The 23,359-nt window shown below is 33.7% G+C and overlaps 2 protein-coding genes and 1 long non-coding RNA gene across 5 annotated transcripts; 2 read left to right on the top strand and 1 right to left on the bottom strand.

Annotated features, from left to right (window-relative positions):
- On the top strand, positions 2,010-2,555 carry LOC109727684 (E3 ubiquitin-protein ligase RHA1B-like). Its single transcript, XM_020257855.1, has one exon. The coding sequence runs from the start codon at positions 2,080-2,082 to the stop codon at positions 2,488-2,490; it is 411 nt and encodes a 136-aa protein (XP_020113444.1). The 5' UTR covers positions 2,010-2,079; the 3' UTR covers positions 2,491-2,555.
- LOC109727008 (MADS-box transcription factor 50-like) lies at positions 4,014-19,267 on the bottom strand. Of its 3 annotated transcripts, none has more exons than XM_020256861.1 (7): positions 18,843-19,267; positions 7,826-7,907; positions 6,857-6,924; positions 5,516-5,615; positions 5,362-5,403; positions 5,202-5,243; positions 4,014-4,340 (listed from the first exon to the last, which is right to left on the bottom strand). In XM_020256861.1, the coding sequence occupies exons 1-7, from the start codon at positions 19,022-19,024 to the stop codon at positions 4,311-4,313; spliced, it is 546 nt and encodes a 181-aa protein (XP_020112450.1). In that variant the 5' UTR covers positions 19,025-19,267; the 3' UTR covers positions 4,014-4,310. The 3 variants fall into 3 exon arrangements, with proteins under 3 accessions (XP_020112450.1, XP_020112448.1, XP_020112449.1); XM_020256859.1 differs by having other exon boundaries at positions 4,014-4,389; positions 18,843-19,260; XM_020256860.1 differs by having other exon boundaries at positions 4,014-4,389; positions 6,857-6,918; positions 18,843-19,258.
- On the top strand, positions 8,306-10,447 carry LOC109727009. Its single transcript, XR_002220677.1, has 3 exons — positions 8,306-8,779; positions 9,356-9,421; positions 10,119-10,447. It is a non-coding gene; the product is annotated as an uncharacterized LOC109727009 (long non-coding RNA).

Genomic DNA, 23,359 nt, shown 5'->3' with positions numbered 1-23,359 from the left:
AAATATGAGTTTAAAATTTAGAAATTAAATTTTAAATTTTAATTTTTAATTTGAACTTGAATTAAAAAATTAAAATTTAATCAAATATTTCAAATCTAACTTATGAATTTGAATTTAAATTAAATTTTAATTTATATAAAGTTTTATTCAAATTTTATTTAAAACTTTAAATTAAATTTATGGATTCAAATTAAAATTTAAATTGTAATTTTAAGTTTGAATTTGAATAAATCGAAATTTAGTTTTATATTTCGAATTATCCACTCAACTTCAAAGTTTAATTTTTTAAAAAAAATGGATTTAAAATTTTGACATCATTCCAAAATTTTGATGTAAAATTTTAATATTTAATTTTTAATTTGAATTTAAATTAATATATTATAAAGATAAAGTTAATATATTAATCTGATTACGTTTTTTATATTTACTTGAACCAAACACCGACAATGGGAATGATTTAGTCCGATTCTGATTCAGGTGATAAACCAAACATAATTAGGTAATGAGTCATTCTGATTCCGATTCCAGCTTATTTCGATTCCGATTTTGATTCCGATTCCAACTTCGAACCAAACACGCTCATAATTTAATGGGATAACCAAAACAGAATAGAATTAGAAAACCTTGTTGTTTTAGAATTCGAGTCATCTGAAAAATTTAATGGTTAGTACTCAAGATTCTAGGTTTGAAGCCTATTTTTTTTTATATTTTCAACTAAGTTTATTTGTAAAAATAATTAATAAAATAGATAAATGCTACCTTTCTTTCTCTCTCTTTCTCTCTCTCTCTCTCTCTCTCTCTATAATACATATATAGAGTTGGGCTAGAATACTATTAATATATAGTATTTGCCCCATTTTGCTATTAAGTTTTTAGTTTTTGAATCAATTCCTTTGATCATTTCTAATCATCGAATTAAATATTACAACCCAGTAGGGACCACTCAACCCTAGGAGGACCACTCGACCCTAAAGGACTAATATCATTCTAACCTTATAATTTTTCATCTAAAGATTAAAAACTCGATAGCAAAAAGAACCAAATACTATCAATAGTATTCCAGCCCAACTCAATACATATATACCTAAAATTCTCTACTTTCACTTCTTCTATCTGAGTTCAATAAACTCTTCATAAATTAATCTCCATATATCTTAATTAACCCCATATAATTTCATATACAATTAAATGATCACTATGTAATTAGCACATGGGTTGCTCAACCTCACAACCACCTTCCTATAAACTGGACACACACACACACACACACACACACACACACACACACACACACATATATATATATATATNCTTCAGTAACACGTGGCTTCAACATGGAAATTATTTTGTAGATGTCTTCCTTTGGTCCCACTGAACCTGTTAGACCTGTGCTCGGAGCAATGCCTGGTTACCCAGCTGATGATCGGCGTATTGCAGTTGCTGGAGGTGTGGATAGCAGGACCCTTGGATATGCTGGTGTTAGGCCAGAGCCTCCTCTTCCTCCTGATGCCTCAAATACTCTGTTTGTTGAAGGTCTCCCTGCGAATGTTACTCGCAGGGAAGTTTCACGTATCCTGATGTCTCCACTTCATGTTTCTGTTCAAATCCTAAGTGCAGAAGCTTGAGCAGTAATTTCATCATTCATATATATATATATATATATATATATATATATATATATATATAGAAATAGACTGAAATACTATCAATAGCACCAATAGCTTGGTGCTATTAGTTTTTTAGCTCTTGGATTAAGAAATGTGCGGTTAGAATAATGTGGGCACCCTAGGGTTGAGTAGGTGGTTGGTTGAATAGTATAATCTAACCGGTAAAAATAATCAAGGGGTTAAATCTAACGATAGAAAACTTAATAGCACCAAGCCCTTGATGCTATCAATAGTATCCCAGCTGGACTCTCTCTCTCTCTCTCTCTCTCTCTCTCTCTCTCTCTATATATATATATATATATATATATGAACAACCTCTAGCTATAAACACATCTCAATTTCCACATACTCTTCTTCTTCCTCTTCTTCTTCTTCTTCTTCTCCACCATCATCATCACAATTTATTACCACCATGGGGTTCCCCTCAGTGTGCTACTGTGTTATCCTCCCAAAACCTCTCACCCTCACCATCCAACTACTTGACTATATAAGACTCTCCATCCTTCTCTCCCTCTCCTACCTCGGCCTCGCCGCTGCGCCCTTCGAAGAGCACACCCACCCTACGTCGCCTTCCCCGACCGCGCCCTCGGCGATCGAAGCGCGACTTCGCGTCGTCGCGTTCGCGAGCTTCGCGCAGAGATCGGCGAAAGGAGAGGAGAGCATTGTTTGTGCAGTGTGCTTGGGGGACTTGGAGCTTGAACATGAAGTGAGGGAGTTGGGGAATTGCTCTCATGCATTTCACAAGGGTTGTATTGATAAGTGGGTGGAGATTGGTCATGCAACATGCCCTTTGTGTAGAGCCCTTTTATGGCCAATAGAGTAGGGGGGAGAATTAACTTCATTTTACTCAAAGAAATGAATATATAACTCTTGATTTAATAAGGTAAAGGATAGTAAAGTGTATGAATATATTTAGTGCATATTTGGTTCACTTATTTTAGACTATGAAATTAAAATGAAATTCATTGATTTTGATAATTGTCGTTTATTTTACAGAAATCGAATTACGGTTCTCATTTCACTCAGGAATGGAAATGGCCAAATCCATTTGTAGCCCAATTCGATTTTGAATTTCGGATTGGCCTATTCCAAAATAAACTAATCAAAATCCTCTTTCACCAATACCTATTTCCTTTCTTTTCATCACTTTCCCCTCTCTTAACTAAAATCCTCTCTCNAAAAAAAAAAAAAAAAAAAAAACTAAAATCCTCTCTCAAAAATTTTAAATTTTTATTTTGATTTCTATTCCAATAATGAGCCAAATAGTTAATTACTTATTAAATTTTGTTTGATTAATACTTTGATATTTGTTAATTAGGTAAATTGTTTTGGATGGTTTTGTAATTACCACTCTCTTTCCTTTCTCTCTCTCTCTCTCTCTCTCTCTCTCTCTCTCTCTCTAACGCAGGCTTAAGCGGCATTTAGAAAGAAGTACAAGGACGGAAAGAGAAATGCACAAAGAACACAAATTTTTGACAAAAATAAAAATATTATTAATAAACTCTAAAAAAAACTAATTACATTAATCAAACGCCATGAATATATATAGGTAATATTCGAATCCTACTATAAGTCAAATTCTAAAATATCTCTAAGTCTAAACCTATCAAAAATACCCAAATAACCATACTTATAATAGAAAAATATAAAACATTTCAAAAATAACCTAAAATACAACTATAATGTTGAATTTGGGTTCCAAACTTTGCTCTAATGACTTTACAATTTGATGCGTAAATCTTAAAAAATATATTCCGAATTGAGGTTACACGCTAAAACAAACATTCGAGCAAAAAGTTATGATCATTTAAAAATGGCCAAACTCAATGAAATTTTGGAACTAGTTTAATATATTAAAAAAATATTTTTCTTATGGAAGAAGTGACATGACAATTTAGTCATTTTGCCCTCTCCATTAAGCTGTATCCTCCTAAAGATATTTTTAAAACTTTAAGGAGACAAAATATAAATTTTTAAAAGTCAGAAAAAAAAATTAAAAAAATAAATATTTACAGAAAAATTTTTCATAATTTAGCCAAAAATATAATAGAACAACCAAAAGCTTATTTGTAGTCCTTTTCCCATTATATAGAAAAAATAAGACAATTTTTTTTTATTTCTTTCTCTTTTTGTTTCTTACACCCTCTCCATCCAACCAAAGTGTTAATATTTCCCAATAATTATTTCTTATAGTTTTGGGGATTATGGGGGAAACGAATCTGACAACTAATACCAATCTATTTGTAAAAGCTTAAGTCGTCAGAAAACGATCTTTTAATAATAATTTATACTCAATAGAAAAAAAATAAAAAATTGGTGTTTTCTTTGATCAAATGAGATAAGAACTAAACACGAAACCTTATCTTTACCTCATAATTAAAGTATATGGTACATTAAACAAATTTCGCTCGAGCAATGATAAATAACTTGATAGAAAATTTTTTTTGGAAAAAAAATACAGCTCTTTTTTCTTTTCTTTTCTTTGCTTTCAACCGGACGAACAGTACAAATGCTTGTGTCAAAAGCGCGCATTTGTTCACAGATAGCAAATATATATATATACTTAATGCGAAGTTTCGCTCGAATTCGCCAACTGTTGCTGCGCCTCGCCGGTTCCCGGTCTTCCGATTATAAGATCTGTCTCTACTTCCATGTTTCCGTTCGGTTGATCATCTGGAATGAGATGCTGATCAGGAACAGATGGTAGCAGTTGAGTTCGCACCTGCAAGTTAGATATAAACACAGTTGACCCATTCGAAGGACAAAAAGCTCACCCTCCAGAAACTCTAAGTTGAAACTTTTGCTTCTATCACGATACGATAGCTGTAGTTTTAGCTAAGACCTGTAATGACCTGTAATGACCCGACCTACTAGTAATAATAATTCGTTGGACCTAAACCATCGGCCCAAAATACTTAAATCTAATTATTACTTACTACTACGGTGCGAAGCCTCATATAATCCCAATCAGAATCCTTTTTTCCAATCCGATGTGGGACTATTGGAGCATTACGGACTTACCTTGTTTAGACTTTGACGTCCTTGTCATGTCCAAATCGATCCTCGTCAGGTCGACTATTGGAATGACGAGGATCAACTATTGGAGCATTACAGACTTACCTTGTTTAGACTTTGACATTCTTGTCATGTCCAAATCGATCCTCGTCAGGTCCAAACTGAATAACATACAGACCAAAATTACTAGACGATATGAGATTCTCGGGCGCCAGAATTATCAGACGATGTGATGGCTCTATACGTACACACTTCTGGTTGGTATTCAGCTATGGTATCAATTATAACAACCTGACCCGCTGGTAATAATAACTCATTAGGGCTAAACCAATGGACCAAAATGCGTAACCTTGGTTATTATTACTAGGGTGCGAGACCTCATATAATCTCAATCAAAACTTCTTTCTCATCCAATAATATGGAACTATTGGGGAATCACAAGAACAAACATGCACCAACTCGAGCAGTGCTCGGAGCCAGAAGGATTATCTAGATAAACGATAACTCTTATAAAATTACCTTTTCGCGGAGCAACGCATTCTCCTTTAAGAGCAAACTCTCCTGTATTTCATGTGAAAAAAAAAAAAGAACATTGGCACAGAGACATGCCACAGTAAACATCATTAGTGAATAATTTGTGTTCTTTTAGCATAACAGCAACATGCATTAACTAACTAACCTTTTCCTTTAGCTCTGTGATTTCCTGCAAAATCTTTCTTTGCTGCATATGTTGCAGAAAATTTAAGTTATTTTGATCCTATTAATAACTTTTTTCCTTGGTTTAAAATAAAAAAGAAAAGAATCAACAAATGGTGATGAAATTTATTAATTACCTTCTTCGATCTAATTTTACTGAGACTTCTCTCTAGTTGGGCCTCAAGATCATGCAGCTCCTCCAGAGAACATGATTCTACGCCGCCGCCGCAGAGTTTCCTGCAGCAAACTCCCAAAATTTTTATAAATTTCTACATAATTAGTAGATATATGCTTTCGAAAGTACAGAGGCCTCAATCCTTATAAGTTGTTTTCGCTGATAGGACATCCAATTCGACGATCAGCTCTGTTAGTTAGGCATAATCTACGCTATTGGAACTATTTAGAAACCAAAATTTATAATTTTTCGACATCATTTACTAAGTGATTAAAAGGTCTAAAAAATGACTATTTTAACGGTCGATGTGGCGCGTTTTTAAGTTCAACGGCGTAGAACAATCCAAATTATATGAAACTTTAATAGAAAATTCTACTTAACATCAATAGCAAGATCAATACTTTTGATTTGAAATTTGAGTCTTTTATCACTATTTTTTATGAGATTTTTATTTGCAGCAGTTTATTTTGAGACTACTCATTTACTAGACAAATGAAATCAAAAAATTATTTTAGATAGTTCCAATAACGTAGATCATGTCTAACAAAATCAATCGCCGAATTGGAAGTCCTATCATCGAAAACAACTTACAAGCCTCCGTACTTTCAAAAGTATAGAAGCCTTGCTCTCTCTCTCTCTCTCTCTCTCTATATATATATAGAGAGAGAGAGAAAGAGGCCGGTATGCTTCTGGAAGCACGGAACTTTCCGTACTTCCAAGTCGTTTTCGATGTTGGAACTTTCAAATCGACGATCGACTCCGTTAGACACGATCTAGATTATTTGAAATACCTAGAAAATAAATTTTGCAATTTTTCAATATCATTTGTCTAATAATCGAAGGAGCTTAAAATCAACGGCTGAAAATAAAAATTTTACAAAATGTAATTATATGACATAAAAATTTTAGATCAAAGATATTGATTTTCTTTTATATAGTATAAAAAAACTTCTAGCAAAATTTCAAATGATTTGGATATTTCTACACCGTTAAACTTGCAAGCAGCACCGTTAAACTTGCAAGCGGCTCACCACGGCCATTAAAAGTATTGATTTTGAGTCTCTTCAATCACTAGGCAAATAATATTAAAAAATTATAAAATTTATTTTCTAGATACTTCAAATACTCTAATCAAATCTAACGGAACTGATCGTCGATTCAAAAGTCTCAATATTGAAAACGATTTGAAAGCATAGAGGACTCCGTACTTCCAGAAACATATCAGCCTCTCTCTCTATATATATATATATATATTCTCTTATTCTTCTCGGGGAGGATTATCAGGTAATGTAGCTTCTAATACCTTTTCTCAGTTTCATGAAGCTCAATCTTCTTCGCTAATGTGGCTGCTTCAGATCTCCATTGCTGCAACTTAAGCAGTATTGTTTCAGAGAGATCATCTCCAATGGAGAATAATTTTGGTTCAACAGGGGCAGGATTAAAAAAAAATGATGATGCATATGTATGTTTCATTTGATTTCGACATTTTGCTGTAACATAGTATCAGAACATATTCTGAACACCTCCATTCTGCGACGCTATGGGTTTAAATCCCTACCATGCACATTGAAGGGATTACATTTTGATATTATATTCCAGTGGATTAAACCGTTATCATTGTGATACATATATACGTTTCATATGATTTCAATGTTCTGCAGTAACATAGTATCAGAACAAATTCTGAACACCTTCATTCTGTGACGCTTTGGGTTTAAATCCCCACTGTGCACATTGAAAGGGTTACACCTCGATATTATATTCCAGTGGATTAAATCCTTATCTCTTGCCTCATTTGTCAATTTGACATGCCTTTCACGATGAGGCATATGTACGTTTCGCATGATTTTGATGTTTTGCAGTAATATAGTATCAGAACAAATTCTAAACACCTTCATTCTATGACGCTTTGGGTTTAAATCCCCACTATGCACATTGAAGGGGTTAAATCTCGATATTATATTCCAGTGGATTAAATCCTTATCTCTTGCCTCATTTGTCAATTCGACGTGCCTTTCATATTCATCATATATGCGACTGAGGATATTAAGACTATTTCTGAACTGCTTCACATCGGTTTAGTCTTTTGGGCAATACTCAAAAAGTGTTTAAATTTCACATATGCATCAAATAGATGGAGTTTTACAACGAACTACTGCAATGAAAAGTAGGGTTTCCGAAAGATATAGCATCTATGTTGAAACACTGCTTAACGGGCGCTAAACAAAACGATAAAAAGTGATGTAGTTCGGCGAAGAGTAAAATTTCTCACCTCTAAACTCTGCTGTGCTGCTTCCTTGCTTCCGATGACTTCTTTTGTATGCGATGTATAACGGTCGATTGTTTTCTGCATACTGCGATTTTTTTTTTTTTTTTTTTTTAGCAAAATGAAGAAGAAGTTTCAGTTAAGAGGAAAAGAAATAACATCGGAAAAAGTTGCTTAGCAAGGCTAGGTATATGAGCATATCAACATTGGAAAATACGAAAAACATTTTAATGAGCACAATAAACCAAATTAGGCACATAATCAACTTACTAAAAATACGTAACAGAACCTATCAGAACTATGGGCTATTTGCAAATGCGCATCTGAACTTTTTCGCAATCCACACAATTCGAGAAATTATATATTGTGTGCATTATCTTGAAGGTTTTTGAGATAGTAGTTTGAAAACTCTATATGTGTATTATTTTGAATGAATTGAAAAGTATCCAGATTACTATGTTTTCTAGTTTCTCTTGAGGAGTTCTTTTCACTTATTCTTACTCCTACCCCTTGGTAGTTGCCTAGAAAAGTGTGGCTCGGCCATCGCGTTGGTGGATTCCTCATTGTGGCGAGTTTGCTCATGCTCAACGTGGTGGATTCTATAAAGGGACGAGTATTTATGTAACACCCTACACTCTTAACTTCTTGTTTTAACTCCTATTCTTTTAAAATTCGGACCTTTTCGTAAATATTAGTTTTTGAGGAACTCGGCGGCATTTTGTGCCAACTAATCACTAATTCCTAATTATCTCCACCATCCGTTTAACCTAGCCGCAACCCTCCTTAATTCCTCCCTCATTGCACCCGTACGGCTCCACCCTCCCACATGCGTGCACGACGCCGTTGATCACCGTCATCGTCGCCGTAGTCCGCGGCCGCCGCCGCAATCCTCATCCGTCGGCATTTTTTTTGATTCGTCGTTGACGACATTTTATCGTCGTCGTTTCTATCTTTAAGAAGGTTCATTCCTTTCACTTTCATCTCTACACCTATTCTTGAAAGCATCTAAATTTATCGATAATTAGGTGATTGTTGTTAGGTATTCTTCTTTGATGATTACTTCTAGGATCATTCAAATCTGATTTCGAATGGTCTAAATTAATGTTGTTCAAATCGTTAACCTTATGCCTTGTGTTCTGCATATGATTTGGTTTTGTTGACTTTGCATATTCTACATACTTTTAGAATGCTCGTTATATGTTCGACGAAACGCCTATGAGAGGGCGAATTTCGTTTTGTTTCTAATTTTGATCTCATCTAATTGTAATTTGCCTATTAATATTTCAACATCTGAAAACCCTCTTTTCGAGTATTAGATCCTTCCTTTATTATTTTAAAACCTCATTCATCTTATCTTGCTTCTTTGAATATTTTAATCCTTAAAACTCATCATCCTCTTGATTGCTAATTGAATTTCGTCGAATTTTAATATTCTAAATCCCTTTGTGCTCCATCCCGACCTATTTGCATACCTTTATATCCCCTTTGCATGTTCATTTTAGTTAACTTATAGAGAATCGCATGTTTCTATTTTAGGTTCCGACGATTGATTTTCTGCACAGTTTCGACTGGATAATTTTCTATCTTTGAAGCTGCGTTAAGGTAAGCGACCGGACACCCGTTAGTTTTTCGTAAGATAATTTAGGAAAATATTTCGATTGTATGAAAATCTTATTTTGTAGATTTTAAAACTAAGTGTTAAGCATATTATTAAATATTTCTGTAAATTGAGCTTCAACTGTGATTGACAAGTTCTTTTAGCAAAATGAATTTTTGAAACTTGATAATATGTTCTGTAAGTTAGTGACTGGATAATTTTGAATTAAAATGTCTCTTGGTATTCTGCTATGCTAATGTTGGCCATGTCGACATGTACTTTGTTATAGAAGCAAGCTTCGTCTTTGTTTGCGCCTTCGGGTGCCTGCGCCTATCCGCGCCTCTGTTTTGTTTGCGCCTTCGGGTGCCTCTGTTTTGTACATGCACTTTCGGGTGCCTCTGTTCTGTTTGCACCTTCGGGTGCTTCTGCTTTGTTTGCACCTTCGGGTGCCTCTGGATCTCGCCAACGGATCATATGATATAGTTAGTTGCTGGAGACTTAATATTTATTTCGTTATTTGCTTAAAGAAAAATGCTTTGTAAAGTTATAGTTCCAATTTGATTTGAATTTTAAGTTTGATAAATTCTTTTTTTCTAAATTTTGCAAATTAAAGACCAGTCGCTTGAATTAATTTTTGTATTCATTTACTTATTTGCATTGTATGCTTAATCCGACTAATATGGTGTATGGTTGCTTACCCAGGTACCGAGACTGATTTGCCGGGCGGGGCTGAGACTAAGTGAACGTTAGACGTAGCAAGTTTTGATTTTAGTCCCTTTTGTTTTTACATCTAGTATTTTCGAATTATCTATGATCGTTTGTTATCTATTTTGTTTCGTTATATCTTCGTACCCACTTTTGTCACTTATAGTATTTCCGAACCTCTCTTGTGATTCGTAGTAAGCTTTAGTTCTATAGATGTTAGAATTTCATTTGATTTTAGTTAAAATTCAATTTCTTAGTCTCATCCTATGATTCTTTGGATTTAGTGGAAAATTTGGTAATCATCTTTTTGCTAGCTTCCGTCTGATTCTGTAGCCTTGCATAATTGCTAGTTTAGCAGGTATGCGGCGTCTGTCATGCCTTGGGTTTGGGGCGTGACAATTTATCCATAAATGAGCTGAACATGAGCTGGCTCGTTGAAATATCGAGCCAAAAAATTCAACTCGTTTTACAAGTCGGCTCACGAACAATAAGTTAAAAGGATTAGAAATATATATGTAGGAAATAAATTTATGTGATCTTATCTATTAGATTTTGATCTAATAGTTAAAACTTTACATATAAATAGGTATTTTTATAATTGAGTTGGGCTTTATATTTAAGTTGGGCTAAAAATTAAAAAAAAAATCTATATTTTATATATATAATTATTTATTTATATATATAAATATGAAATATATGTATTCGAGCAGGTATCGAGCTGAACACGAGTGAGTTAACTCCAACTAGTGTTGTCTATTAAACAAGCTAAAAAATTTAATTTGTATTCGGCTCGTTTACTAAACGAGCAATTCAATCTCCAACTCATTTTATGCCGAACACGAGCTAGCTCACGAACAGCGAGCTGAATTGCCATCCGTAGCATGAAATGGTGCTTAGGTTGTCATGGCATCAACTAAAAGCCTCATAGGTGTGAAGAGAACTAGCTAGGTACTTATTTGAAGAAAATACCATAATATATTCTTCTTTCAAAGATCGTCAACTCCAACGCACCCTCAGAGATTATTGAGGCCGACATCTCTTTTTTCCTTCACAAATCGTTTTCCAAAATTTGTCGCATCGCAAAGCTGTTGGCGAACCAGGGATCAACACAAAATCGAACTCGATAACCAAGTTTCGAGGCACGTCTACCACTCTTAATGCCATTGTTGAAGGGTCTAGCAACACAAATTGTTCAAAGTGCACGCATTGGACTATAAAACTTCGTCCTCTTGAGATTTGGCGCCTTTTTTTTCATCCTACTACCATCATGATCTTGGGGATGAGATCCAACATACTAGAATCAAATATTGTGAATTGTGATACATGTTGGTGTATGCCTAGGTTCCCATCTATGGTACTCCATATCAAGAAATGATGAAATAAGTGTGAATCCTATGTGAAATACTAATAAAAAGACATTAGATTAAGTTTGAAGATGCTTGGAGTTTAATTTAGACAAATTTGAAATCACATTCTGATGCAGCCAATTTAGTGTTAGGGTTTCTGGAGTAGCATGATGCAACCAAATCAAGAGTCCGACCGGGGTACTATCGAAAGCACCAAGGATTTGGTGCTATCGAATTTTCCACCGTTGGATTTAACCCTCTGATTATTTTTACCCGTTAGATTATACTATTTAACCAACCACTCACTCAATCCTAGGGGGTCCACATCATCCTAACCATCCATTTCTCAATCCAAGGGCTAAAAAATCAATAGCACCAATAGCTTGGTGCTATTGATAGTATTCCAGCCTAGTTCACCAAATTAATCAAACGGAAATCCCGTTGAGTTCAGCAATTTTGCGAAAAATCTTTAAACGGCTATAACTTTTCGCTCGAGTGTCCATTTTCAGCGTGCAACCTCAATTGGAAAAACACTTTTCCAGATCTAAGCATTAAACTGCAAATTAAGCTGTCCTAGCGGAATTTGTGACCCAAATTCACCTGTTTAGGCTTCCATTTTTGTATTTTTAGATTATTTTCAAAAAGTTTATATTTTTTCTATTTAGAGTCTGATTATTTAGCTATTCCTGATTGGTTTAGGTTTAGAAATATATTAGACTTTATTACTCTCAATTTACATGGCGTTCGATTAATGTAATTGTTACGACGAACACACAAATGGAAACAAAATGGCGAACACGAAACAATCAAACCATAAACAGAAAATAAAGAGAACACACAAATTTACGTGAAAAACCCTTTGTAAAGAAAAACCACAAGCGAGGGTTTATGAGAGAACTTCACTATCAAACGAAAAAGGGAATACAACGTTTAGAGATTACAACCAACCACGTCACGCCTCTAGGGCAAAAACGAAGAGGAAAACTCTTAACAGGCTGGGGCTGCAAGCCCTCCGCTACCCACCACAGACATTCATTTTTCCTTCACAATTTTATTTTTCCAATTTGGTCGCACCGCGAAGCTGTCGGCGAGTCGAAAACCCGAACTCGAGTCGATTATCAATTTCGAGTCACATTTTACAGTAATTATTAGTTTTTAGAGTTGATTAATCATATTTTCGTCTTTATCGAATAATTGGTTCTTCGTGCATCCCTATCTTATCCTTCGTGTGTGCACTTATTCCCTCTCAACGCGGCTTAGGCCTGCGTCACATTCATATTTTGGAACTCAACACGTCGTAAAAGTCATTACTGGTATAACCATATATCGATACCAAATTTGGCCCAACTACGTATATACTATCTGATACGGACTCAAAATTCGAATATACCATAAAAGTGGTTTGCGCTAGTACTAATACAACCACGTACAAATACAAATCTCTTCCTTTCGTAGTAATGTTACCACCATATACCAATGTCTTCTTACAAATCAAAAATAGAATTTCAAACCAAGAGAGTGCAATTTTCGTCCATTCACTTATAATATACCTCCTTCACAATCAAAAATAGAGTTTCAACAACACCTGCCTCCGATCATTTTAAAGAGAAATAGAGAACGACGTTTTGTTAAATAATACGAAACAACCATTGTATACAATGGTTGTTTCGTATTGTTTAACATGGTATCAGAGCAAGAGATCTAAAGCTCGAGTTACGCCAAACTCCTAACATTATTAATTTTCTCCCATTTAATTCAACTTCACGTCATGGGCCTAATAAAAAGTTTAGAATACAGACGTTAATGAGTGTTAAATACACTTATAGTGAACGGCCCTTATAATCCCCGTCGTGCATGTACTGATGGAGATGGAGAACTCTCCACTGTCTTCTGTCGGATCGTTGGCGCTAACCATTAATCCCAAAAGCTCGAGCTGTTAGAAATATGCAACCAATTCACTTAAAGCATACAGAAACAGCGCCCACGGGTCTCGATTGTGACTCGGCCCACCTGGCCTCACGCCACTTCGAACATGACTCGGCCCAACCCAGCCTCACGCCATTTCGAACATGACTCGGCCCACATGGCCTCCCACCACAGAGCAGGATGCTGGCCCATTTAAGCCAACAATCCCCCCTCCAGCACCTGCACATATTTGCAGCATGCAGGAATCGAACCCGTGACCTCTGGCTCTGATACCACTTGTCGAATCGTTGGCGCTAACCATTAATCCCAAAAGCTCGAGCTGTTAGAAATATGCAACCAATTCACTTAAAGCATACAGAAACAGCGCCCACGGGTCTCGATTGTGACTCGGCCCACTTGGCCTCATGCCACTTCGAATATGACTGGGCCCAATCCAGCCTCACGCCATTTCGAACATGACTCGGCCCACATGGCTTCCCGCCACAGGGCAGGATGCTGGCCCATTTAAGCCAACATCTTCGACCTCCCATCACTTTTCTTTTCTAAGGATGAAACTCAAATTTCACAAAGAGATCAGCAATGCATAGCCTTGGTCAAGGAAAGGGTGTTCCCTTAAGTTGTAGCCCTAAGAAGTTTCAAAGCCCTAAGAAGTTTTTGAAACTTAGGGTTTTTTACATTAATTAGTTTATTTCAAGTAAAAAAATATTTAATTTTGTTTAGCATCACATATCACATTCTTATTATATAATTAAGAATATATATACTACTGAAATTTTAGGCCAATCCAACATAACCACAATGTAATTTGCTGATTTAATTCAAATGACTCGATCTAACTTAATTGCTGAAGTAAATAAATTATGTTATAGAAAAAGCAATTAAAAAGGCTTAATTTGTTCGTTTAGTGCTGAATTAGAAATTACAGCTTAAAAGTGAATAGGAAATTTTACAAATTAAGATCAGCTCAAACTCAAAAGAAGATAAATTGAAATAGGTCCAATTTAGATTTCATAGTGTAAGTGTACTTGGAATTTCTCTCAACTTACTTAAATTGAATTAACAGAATGTTCAAAAAATCTAAAAACTTTTTTTTTTCACGAAATAATGATAATTAATGCTCTACTAGTTAAGTGAAAAACAAATGAATATATAAAGGGGTTGCAACCTTGGATTCTAGAGTGCCTTATTATGCAACAGGCTTATGTTATCTCACTACAAGAAAATTAACATTTAAGAACGCCTTTTTGTATATTTAACGATGTTTAAAAGCATCCTAATATGATCTAATGTTACATTTGAAAGCATCAGCAAATGAAGAGTCACAACGTATATACCGACGCTTATGCCAAGCATCGGTAAAGCATATTCCGATACTTTCAAACATCAAGATTTTTTAGGATTTTTTAAAATCCTGACGCTTTAAAGCATCAAAAAATTAAAAATAATAGTAAAATTTATCATTTAATAAATTGGTTTGATATAATAGAGAGTTCAAATGACGACACTTTTTGAGGTGTTGGTATTACTATAGGACGCTTCCTCAAGCATAGACTAATTAAAAAGCATCCTTATATTGATATTTTCTTATAGTGGATCTAGAGCTGAGTATTAAATAACGAAAAGAAGGATCAAAATGGACTTTACTTACCCTAGTACCAAATGTACAACATGAATTGGAACTAACCTATCACTTTCAAATAATAAAGTGCTAGGCTATAATTAAATCATTCATCTAGTAGCCTAAACAAACTTTGTTAGGATGAGGTTGTTTATAATTAACTACATGAGCCATTTTGTTCCTCTTGTTAATAGGCAAATTAACTGTTAGGACAAGTTTAACATCAAATCACATATATATGCATCTTCTATCTATTAAGGACACACACACACACACACACACACACACACACACACATATATATATAGAGTCCGGCTACTATACTCTTATGAGTACGATCGCCCTCGCACTCATAAATTATTTTCGAGGATAGAGCTTTCGAATCAACGATCCACACCATTAAACGTTATCTAGAACATTTAAAACGTCTAGAAATCAAATTTTATAATTTTTTGATATCATTCAAAAGGTCACAAAATTGACAATTTTTAACAACTGGTATGGGATATGTGCTAGTTTAATGGTGTAAAAGAATCGGAATCGGTTGAATTTTTGATAGAAAATTCTATTCATTACATAGATAAAGATCAATAACTCCGATCTTAAATTGAAGGATCTGATCATCCATTTTTAAGACGCCGTTCGATTTTGACCGTTCATTTTATACCCGCTTGATGAACTTTATCATGATTTCGAAAATACCCGCTTTCGAAAAATTACGAAATTTATTTTCTAAAAGTTTCAAATACTCTAGATCATATTTAACGGAGTGGATCGTCGATTCGAAAGCTCCATCATTGAAAACAACTTATGAGTACGAAGGGCTCTATACTCATAAGAGTATAGTAGCCTGTAACGACCCAGTCCACTAGCAATAATAACTCGTTGGGCCCAACCACCGGCCCAAAATGCTTAAGCCCAGTTATTATTACTAGTGTCTAAGTCTCTTATAAACCCAATCACATCCTCATTCCTATCCGATGTAGAATTATTGGGGTGTGACATAGCCCTAGCCTATATATATATATATATATATATATATATAGAACTAGGCTAATATACTATTAATAGCACCAAGTCATTGGTGCTATCAAATTTTTGGCCATTGGATTAAGATATGTGTGGTTAGGATGATGTGGGCCCCTAGGGTTGAGTGGGTGGTTGGTTGAATAGTATGATCTAACGGGTGAAAATGATCAAAATGGTAGATCTAACGGCGGAAAACTTGGTAGCACCAAATGCTTCGTGCTATTAATAGCATAGTAGCCGAAATCTACTTATATATTATATATATAATATATATATATTTAATAGAGAGTGATGAGAGAGGATTGAGAGAGAGAGGCTAGGACTGTATACTAGCATCGGTAGACGGAAGCCTCCGTCTCCAAGTTATTTTCATGATGCGGCTTCTAAATCGACGATCGGCTTTGTTAGAACTTGATTTACACTATTTGAAAGTATTGAAAATAATTTTTATTTATTCACGGATATTGTTAGCAATCAAACGCAGTAGTCCTAAAATGAAAGTCGGCTGAAAATGAAAATCTCATAAAAAAGATCGTGATAAAGAATTTCAAGATTTCAAATCGGAAGTATTGGTCTTGCTATTGATGTTAAGTAGAATTTTCTATTAAATTTATCTAATTTGGATATTCTATCACCGTTGAACTTAAAATTGATATATCTACATTAAAATTGTTAATTTGGAACCTTTTTTTGCATCTAGTCAAATGATGTCGAAAATTATAAATTTAGTTCAAATACTTTTAATAGTGTAGTATCAAATCTAACGGAGATCGATCGTCGATTTGAAAGCCCGCTCATGAATAATTGGTAGCACGAAGCCTCGTGTACGATAGTATACGTTAGAGGCTCTATATTATTTATTATATATATATATATATATATATATATATCATGCGCTAAGGATAACACAACAGGAAATATATATAAGTTGTTATCATTGAAGGAATACTATGTTGCATTCCAATCCTCAAAATACTGAATAATTTGATTAAATGATCAAAAGAGAAGTTTAGGAAGAACTAAATGAAGATGAAAGTTCAGAATTAATAATAGAAAAAAAAAAGTAATTACACCAGAACCTGGAAATGAGCACCTACTGTCAATATTTAACTACATTCATCATCAAATTAACTTACTTGAATCCACATCAACTATTTGTTTTAATTTATCTAGATAAAGATCAATAACTCCGATCATAAATTAAAGTGTCCGATCATCTATTTTAAAGACATTGTTCGATTTTAGCCGCTCATTTTATGCCCGCTTGATGGACTTTATTATGATTTCGAAAAATTACGAAATTCATTATCTAGAAGTTTTAAATACTCCAAATCATATTTGACGGTATGAATCGCCGATTCGAAAACTGCATCATTGAAAATAACTTATGAATACGAAGGGCTCTATACTCATAAGAGTATAGTAGCTCTAACATTACATAGTAAAAGCTGTAAACTATTGCATATTTTCTAGCTTGTCGACGATGAATTTGCACAGAATATGCACAATTTAATTAGTTCAGAAATATTACTGAAATGTAAGTGTGACGTAGGCCTAAACCGGGTTAAGAGGAAAGAAGCATAAGGACGGAAAGAGATGATATGTGAAGAACTAATTCTTCGACAAAGACAAAATATTATTATTCAAATCTCAAAATTCTGATTACATTAACTGAACGTCACATCTACATATAAGCGATACCCCAATCGTAGTAGATAAAAGATAATAAATTCTAATATATCTCTAAACCTAATTAGATTAAAATAATCAAATAATCCGACTAAAAATAGAAAAATTACAGGACTTTCCAGAAATAACCTAGAAATGTAAAAACGGTGGTCAAATCAATTGAATTTGGGTCTCAAACTCAGCCAGAATGACTTTGCCATTTGACGTGTAGATCTCAAAAAGCATTTTCCAAATTAGGGTTTCAATCAGATACTCGAGCAAAAAATTATGACCGTTTAAATATTTTTGCCGATCGTAAAACTTAGCCGAACTCAACAGAATTTTCGGCTCAATTTGGTATTTGAGTCGCATATTTCCACGAACTCTAACGCCAAATTGGTCGCATCAATACACTATTTCAGGAGGATATTAGAATTGCTCTTATGGAACAATTAGTATGATCACCTCTCAAAACTAAACCTAATTGGTTACTTCCAATTACATAAATCAATAGTAGGATAAGCAAAGCTATCTACCTATTACCGCAAAAATTAATGAGTTGAATGATCTAAACATATACTAAGGAACAGATGTAATTAATATCATCTAGATCGGTAAATGTTTAATTTTTTGTTTATATTCTTCGATACTTTTTCTAGTAACTAACAAACAAATATGAACTTTAGATCCTTGTTTAGGTTGATAATACATAGCACGCCTTTTAGTTTAAGGTTCTAAAAACTACGTACATTAGTTTAACTCTAAATTTATGCTAAACCCAAAGGACATAAAATATCCATATCTTGGACATATCATTGATCAATTTATTGGATTAAAAGTAGCTCACTTTTCTATTTTGAGGAATATTAATTAATTGCATTAATTAAAGTAGCAAATCTCACTACTCATCATTGAATCCATAATTAATTTGTACACTTCTTGCTTATAGTGAGATCAACTTACATACTACACAGTAATAATAAGAAACAAAGAGGATCCAAACATCTAAAGAGACCGTCGATACAAAATACTCGAAAGGGCGGACTGCTGAATTTTTTTTTTTTTTAATTAACAGAGTAGATGCATTAAATCTGATCAAATTTGTAGTGGGGAGAATGGTGAAGGCCGGCTTACTCGGAGCTGGCGAACTCGTAGAGTTTGCCGGCGGCGGAGAAGATGACGAGGGCGACCTCGGCGTCGCAAAGGACGGACAGCTCGAAGGCCTTCTTCAGCAGGCCGTTCCGCCGCTTCGAGAACGTCACCTGCCGGCTCGTCGCGTTCTCGATCCGCCGCATCTCCCTCCTCCCCCTCACCATGATCAAACCCCCCCCTTCTCTCTCTCTCTCTCTCTCTCTCTCTCTCTCTCTCTCTCTACAAGATGCTCTCTCTCTCTCTCTACAAGATGCTCTCTCTCCTTGTAGGGCAAAGGAGATACTAAAAAGGGCATCTACTAGAGCACTATTGTAGGAGGAGTAGATACATAGTAATTGACATAAATGGAAAGAGAGTAGAGCCAAGGAGCTCACCACAAATGGCAAAAGAGAACAAGCCAGGGGACAATGAGAGCGAATTTAGTAGGAATTAATGGGATTCATCATTCATCATTCACGACAGAAATAAAAAATAAAAAAAAAAGAATTGATTATGGTAAAATGGAAAAAATATTAAGTAGAACGCTTTTAAGTGTAATAGAGCTACTATACTACCGAAAGTATATAGAATTTGGTATTTTCGATTTTTTGACACTTTGATCAAAATTGTACGATTAGGATGATTGCGCTTCCTCTAGGGTTAAGTAGTACTCCTAGAGTTGAGTGGTCTCTACAGAATAATAGTATTAATCTAAAAATTAAAAATGATTAAAGATACAGATCTAATGACCAAAAATTCAGAAGTACCAGATTCTCTATACTTCTTATAGCATAGTAGTTCAACTCAACTTTTAAACTATTGGATGTATTGAAAAAAAAAAGTTCCCAACTTTGTTTAGTCTTTTTTTTTTTTGCTGGAATGCAAAAAAATTATATATAAATATATTTTTATCTGATTTTTTAAAATTTATATATATTTTGCTCTCTTAAAATTTTAGAATATCTTTAGTAATTTATAGTGTCGAAATGACTAAATTATTTTTATTTTATAAAAACTATTTTTTTAATATATAAATTATAAGAAATCGATGAAATAATAACGAAAGAGAATATAGATTTTAAAAGTCAGATAGAAAAATAAAAAAAAAAAATGGATATTAGGACTATCCCACGCTTGCTGACTATTGGTACATGTGTTGACAAATCAATCAAAGCTCAAATATGCCAAAGGGCAAGAGTAATACTATCCGTACATTTTTTTTTTAGTGTACACATGGAATTTCTATTTCTGCTAGCTAGGGGTGGCAATTCAGCTCGCTGTTCGTGAGCCAGCTCGTGTTCGGCTCGAAATGAGCTCAAGATCAAATCGCTCGTTTAGTAAACGAGTCGAACACGAACTGAATTTTTCAGCTCGTTTAATAAGCGAGCCGAACACGAGCTGGGGTCAGCTCGCTCGTGTTCGGCTCGATAACGACTCGAATACATATATTTTATATTTATATAATTTATTTAATTTATATTTTTATATATAAATAAATAATTATATATAAAAAGACTCATTTATATGTAAAGTTTCAATTATTAGATTAAAGTCTAATGAATAAAATTTTATAAATTTATTTTTTATATATATTTAATCTAATCCTTTTTAATTTATTGTTTTATGGTCAGCTCGTGAGCCAGCTCGTGTTCGGCTCGTAAATAAACAAGCCGAACACGAGCTGAATTTTTTGGCTCGATACTTTAACGAGCCAGCTCGCGTCCGGCTCATTTAATAAACGAGCCGAACACGAGCCGACCCAGCTCGCTCGTGTTCGGCTCGTTTACACCCCTACTACTAGCAATATATCCACGCTTTGCGGCGGGTGTAATTTTTAATTTCACTAGTATTATATTATACATTATAAAAAGGCATTTTATAGAGTCAAATAAAAATGCTAATTTATATATATATCCCTTATTTGGAGAGAGAGGAGAATATTAAATGAAAGTTAAAGTTAGAGAGAAAGAGAGCACTTCCAAACTTTCAAATATAGTATATTTTACTCATAATTTAAAATATTAAAAATTAAAAAAATTTTAGAAATGTATAATTATTAAATTCAAGTTTAAAATTATTTTAATATTCATATCTTTTGTTTGAAAAAAGAGAAAAAAAAAGAACATTAAATTAAAAATTAAACTATGGGACAGAGGAAAGCGGCATGCGCATCGAACTAAAAAAATCATCTTGTGTTCGGCTTATTTATTAACAAGTTGACTAGATAAATAGTTGAAAGAAAATTTAAAAAAAATAGAATATCAATTTAATAATTAAAATTTATATAATATAGGTCTCTTTACATTTGGGTTGGCCTAAAAATCAAATAGCTAGTAGGAATTTGTTATATGTGTATACACATACACGAGCTATATCGAGCCGAATACGAGCTAACGTACGAACAATGAGCTATATTGCCGGTCCTAGTTGACATAACCTCTTTGAAATTTTTGTAATAATTTTTAAAAAAATTAATAAGATAAATCACTATAACAAAATATGTTTTAGACGATACTTTTTAGACGACGCTTTATTCTAGCATTTTTAATATTTGGCATCTGCCGACATCACAATAATTAAGTGTCGCCAATAAACATATTTTTATCAAATATGAATAAAAATTTTTCAGCGCTATATTAAAGTATCAGTATATTTATCCCGACAAGTTTACATGAGTGGACGTTTTACACGTATGTATAGGATGCATGAATAGCATTGCTCCGTGCATATATACATGGAGGCAATATTGTTCTGCGATAATGCGTTAATTGTGCTACTCTTTTTTTCCTAACTTTTACCACATAATTTAATATGCTTTTCTCCTCAAATTAGTTATTAATTGAACAATCATTTTGATCACGTATTTTTCACATAATATCATATAAGTCAAAACATAAAAAAATTAATTTTCTCTGGTAGTTATGATAATTAGGCAATAAAATTGTAGAATAAAATGAATCTTCAATTTTTTTACTGCTTTTTTTATGTGTTATAATTAAACAAAAATTAATTTTAGGATTTACAAGATTTTATATACAATATAAATGACCAAAACTGCTCATTAATAGGATTGAAATTGGTGTCAATATCATATCTTAATTATTCTGTTATCAAATGCAGCATAAGAGAAGCATCATTTTAGCTACCGTTTGGTTCGGGGTTAAGGAAAAACTAGTTATTTCAGGGATAGGGTTAAGTTGAGGGTTAAGGTGGAGCTAAAGTATTTTTGTATTCGGTTGAGAATTGGAGTTAGTCCAGGATTAAAGAAAACAGTGTTTGGTTAGAGTAGGCGGGATAAGAAAGATAATTGGTAAAATAATGTTTTGTTTGGTTGGAGTAGTGGGGTGGTGTAGGGTTAGTTGGGGTTAGCTAACCCCACCCCAAATGGGTTATTCCGGGTTAGTATTTTTTTGATAAAAATATACCAAACTTCAATGAATTATTTTGAATTGACTATTCAATCTTTCAAAATTTTAATTTTACTATGCACCCTTACAATTTGCTTAATATGAATTAGTCAACGGTATTTTGATTTTAAAATTTATATTTGTTTATCATTATAGATTTAGTTCATATACTTCATGCAATTCTCGTAATTATAAATTTATTAAAATAAGTAATTAGCCTAATTTCAAGTCAAAGTAATGTTGACCAGCTCGAATCAAACAAATAAAAAGTCGAAAAGTAAAATCAAATTTTTGAAAGGTTAGATAATTAATTCAAATGGTCTATAGTTGAGCTAAGTTTGTAACTTTTTTTTTTTTTGCTCAAATACAAAAAAACTCTTCTATAAACACTTTTTTTTTTTTGTCTCCCAAATTTTTAAAAATCTATTATTTATCCTTTTAAAATTTCAACTTAATGCATTTAGCTCCTTTCCGTAAAAAATTTCCTCACCAATTTCATCCATTTTTTGTAATTTACATCGAAAATGTAATTGAAAATGACACAAATATATTTACAATTATTTTTTTTTATAAAACAAGTAAGAGTGATCTGGTCATTTTTCCATTAAAGTCGTAATTTTTTTAAAATACTTTTCAAATTTAAAAAAAAAACAAAATGTAAAGTTTTAGAAGATCAACGTCGTAATATTTTGAAAATATTTTTTAATTCTTAAAGAACAAAATATAAGTTTTAAAGAAAAAGGCAAGTATTGTATATAGTGCGGAATTTTTCTATATTTGATTCTTATTCTTTTACAACGCGGTATGCATGGGTGCTCTGCACGCCCGTCCATGGCATAATTTCCATTCATCGAAGTTTGTACGTACCTTATCCGTACGATCTTCCCACCCACCCAATGTGGCAACGTGGTGACTGCCTCGAGAATTCGCGGTGTGGGTGCCGACGGCGAGGGAAGGAACACGCTAATCACTGGTGGCCCCCACCCACACACCACACCACCCACACCTCTTTATTAACACTTAAAACAGGAAAAAAAAAAAAAAAAAAACCATTTTAAACCCAACATTAATAATTAATTGGATAACCTGCGGGCGAATCATATTGTATCCGTA

This window comes from Ananas comosus, linkage group 22, assembly GCF_001540865.1.
Source record: "Ananas comosus cultivar F153 linkage group 22, ASM154086v1, whole genome shotgun sequence".
Classification (NCBI taxonomy): Eukaryota; Viridiplantae; Streptophyta; class Magnoliopsida; order Poales; family Bromeliaceae; genus Ananas; species Ananas comosus.
This window is presented reverse-complemented; position numbering and strand designations above follow the sequence as displayed.

Bases quoted from the DNA above. Each gene is read 5' to 3' on its own strand.
- LOC109727684 (XM_020257855.1), top strand. From the start codon at position 2,080: ATGGGGTTCCCCTCAGTGTGCTACTGTGTTATCCTCCCAAAACCTCTC.
- LOC109727008 (XM_020256859.1), bottom strand. From the start codon at position 19,024: ATGGTGAGGGGGAGGAGGGAGATGCGGCGGATCGAGAACGCGACGAGC. The intron at 5,616-6,856 runs GTATTAGAAGCT...AGTTTGCTGCAG, and splicing joins CTTCATGAAACTGAGAAAAG to GAAACTCTGCGGCGGCGGCG. The intron at 5,404-5,515 runs GTAATTAATAAA...CAACATATGCAG, and splicing joins GTAAAATTAGATCGAAGAAG to CAAAGAAAGATTTTGCAGGA.